The sequence below is a fragment of the Octopus bimaculoides genome, chromosome 11 (assembly GCF_001194135.2).
Source record: "Octopus bimaculoides isolate UCB-OBI-ISO-001 chromosome 11, ASM119413v2, whole genome shotgun sequence".
Classification (NCBI taxonomy): domain Eukaryota; kingdom Metazoa; phylum Mollusca; class Cephalopoda; order Octopoda; family Octopodidae; genus Octopus; species Octopus bimaculoides.
Genome location: NC_068991.1, coordinates 56285404 through 56287541, shown reverse-complemented (window position 1 = coordinate 56287541; position 2138 = coordinate 56285404). Strand labels below are relative to the sequence as shown.

The 2138-nt window shown below is 36.9% G+C and overlaps 1 protein-coding gene across 1 annotated transcript in view; it reads left to right on the top strand.

Annotated features, from left to right (window-relative positions):
* The window catches only part of LOC106876991 (leucine-rich repeats and immunoglobulin-like domains protein 2), a 155069-nt gene that overhangs the window by 54467 nt on the left and 98464 nt on the right, over positions 1-2138 (top strand). Inside the window, exon 3 of the mRNA XM_052971872.1 lies at positions 1685-1756. Within this exon, the coding sequence (XP_052827832.1) occupies positions 1685-1756 (72 nt within the window). The remainder of the gene's footprint in view (positions 1-1684; positions 1757-2138) is intronic.

The following is a 2138-nucleotide window of genomic DNA, read 5'->3' as shown; positions in this document are numbered from 1 at the left end:
ACACACACACACACACACACACACACACACACACACACACACACACACACACACAACAGGCTTCCATACAGTTTCCATCTACCAAATTCTCTAACAAAGCATTTGTCAGCCTAGGGTGATAATAGGTGCTAGATGGCATAACTTGTTCTGTTGTCAGTCTCAATTGATTGGCCTTTTCTTTGAATTCTGCTACTCAAATTGGCATAGAAACTATTTTTGCAATAGACTTTGCAATTCTACTTACACATGTATGCAAATACATGCATGTGTATGCATACAGACCTGCAAAAATGCAACCATTCTTTACAGACTTTTACATTTATTTGCATGCACACATACATATATGCATAAATCCATTCATACATTATAGATACATGCACACACATTTTGCATATGTGCATATGTATATACATTCAGACACATTTGCAAGTGCACCATCCATCCCACATATACTCTACTTGTTATTTCTTCTTTTTTTTCTATTAAATCAAAAATTCTAATTTTAAGATCTTTTAATATTAATGCAACTGTCAAATCTCTATGTATGCTTGTCTATATGATGATTGCTTCTTCTTGTCAGATGATAGCAATCTCATTAATAAGACATCTGTACATCATTGTATGCTCGTACAATGTGTATGCCACTCTCTATGTACCCTCTGTGAAGGTAGAGTTCTCAGGCACCTCCTCCACAGGGTCCTATCAGAAGTAGACACTTTGCTTCACATTGCTCCAGTCCACTCAGCTGGCAAAAATGAGTAGTATCTGTATTTCAAAGGGCCTGCCTTGTCACACTCTGTGTCTGTTGAATCTCCCTGAGAACTACATACAATGTATGCTTGTCTATGGAGTGCTCAGCCGCTTGCATGTTAATTTCAGGCTGTTCCATTGATTGAGCAGGCTGTTCCATTGATCAGATAAATAGGAGCCCGTGTCGTGACCAATAGAGTGCCAGCTGTCATTACATTTTTTGGCTAGATTCCCAAGCATGACCAACTGATATTATAGATATTATCCAACCATCTTGTTCTTGGTCTACTCCTAACATATCGTAGGATCGTAAGGTTGCGAGTTCAGTTCATGTCAGCATGTTATGTCCTTGAGCAAGATACTTTATTTCACATTGCTCCAGTCCACTCAGCTGGCGAAAATGAGTAGTACCTGTATTTCAAGGGGCCAACCTTGTCATGCTCTGTGCATTTGCATGTTAATCTTACGAGCAGGCTGTTCTGTTTATCAGATCAACTGGAACTGTCATAAGCGACGGAGTGCCAATTTTATGTATATATATATATATGTGCGTGTGTGTTTGTATCTTTGTGTTTGTTCCCCACCACCACTTGGTAACTGGTGTTGTGTTTACATCCCTGTAACTTAGCAGTTTAGCAAAGGAGACCGATAGAATAAGTACCAGGCTTATAGATAAAAATAAGTATTTGGCAGTGCTCCAACATGGCTACAGTCTAATGACTGAAACAAGTAAATGATAAAATAGACAAACCAAAAGGAATGTTTCAAGATGTCTGAGGAAATCATCAATATCTTTACTCCATGTTATTTTTCTTTTTATTACTTGACCACCAAAATAATTAACTTTCCAAAGCGATTTTAAATGTCTCTCTCTCCCTCAATCCATTGTATGATTCCATGTAATTTATGCTTGCCTTTCTCTTGTGTCTTTCAGAGATATTAGCAGCAATAAGATTACACATATTAATGAATCGGTGTTTAGCCACTTGCCTAACCTCAAAGAGCTGTAAGTATATTTTTCCATCTTTCATGTAATTTCATGATTTCAATCTTTTTCATTTTGTTACTTTGTTGCAGAATGTATTGTGGCTGTTGTTGCATGCATGTGTCCCTGTGTTCATAAACAGCTAAATTAGCCCTGTTTATAAAAGTTCTATATAAAGTTACATATATATCATATCATACCTTGATACTATAAGGACTGAGGTCTCCATTTGACAGGCCCCTAATCTTTAAAATACAGCTTTAATTACTTATGGTATGCAAATTGGTAGCTCAAGTTTTCTTTAGTTATAGTAATTGTTGAGTATATAGACAAATTTGCTGCTTGTTTCTCTGGGATTGGTCAAATTGATGTAAATGCCTCTGACGAGAATCCTGTAGAATTT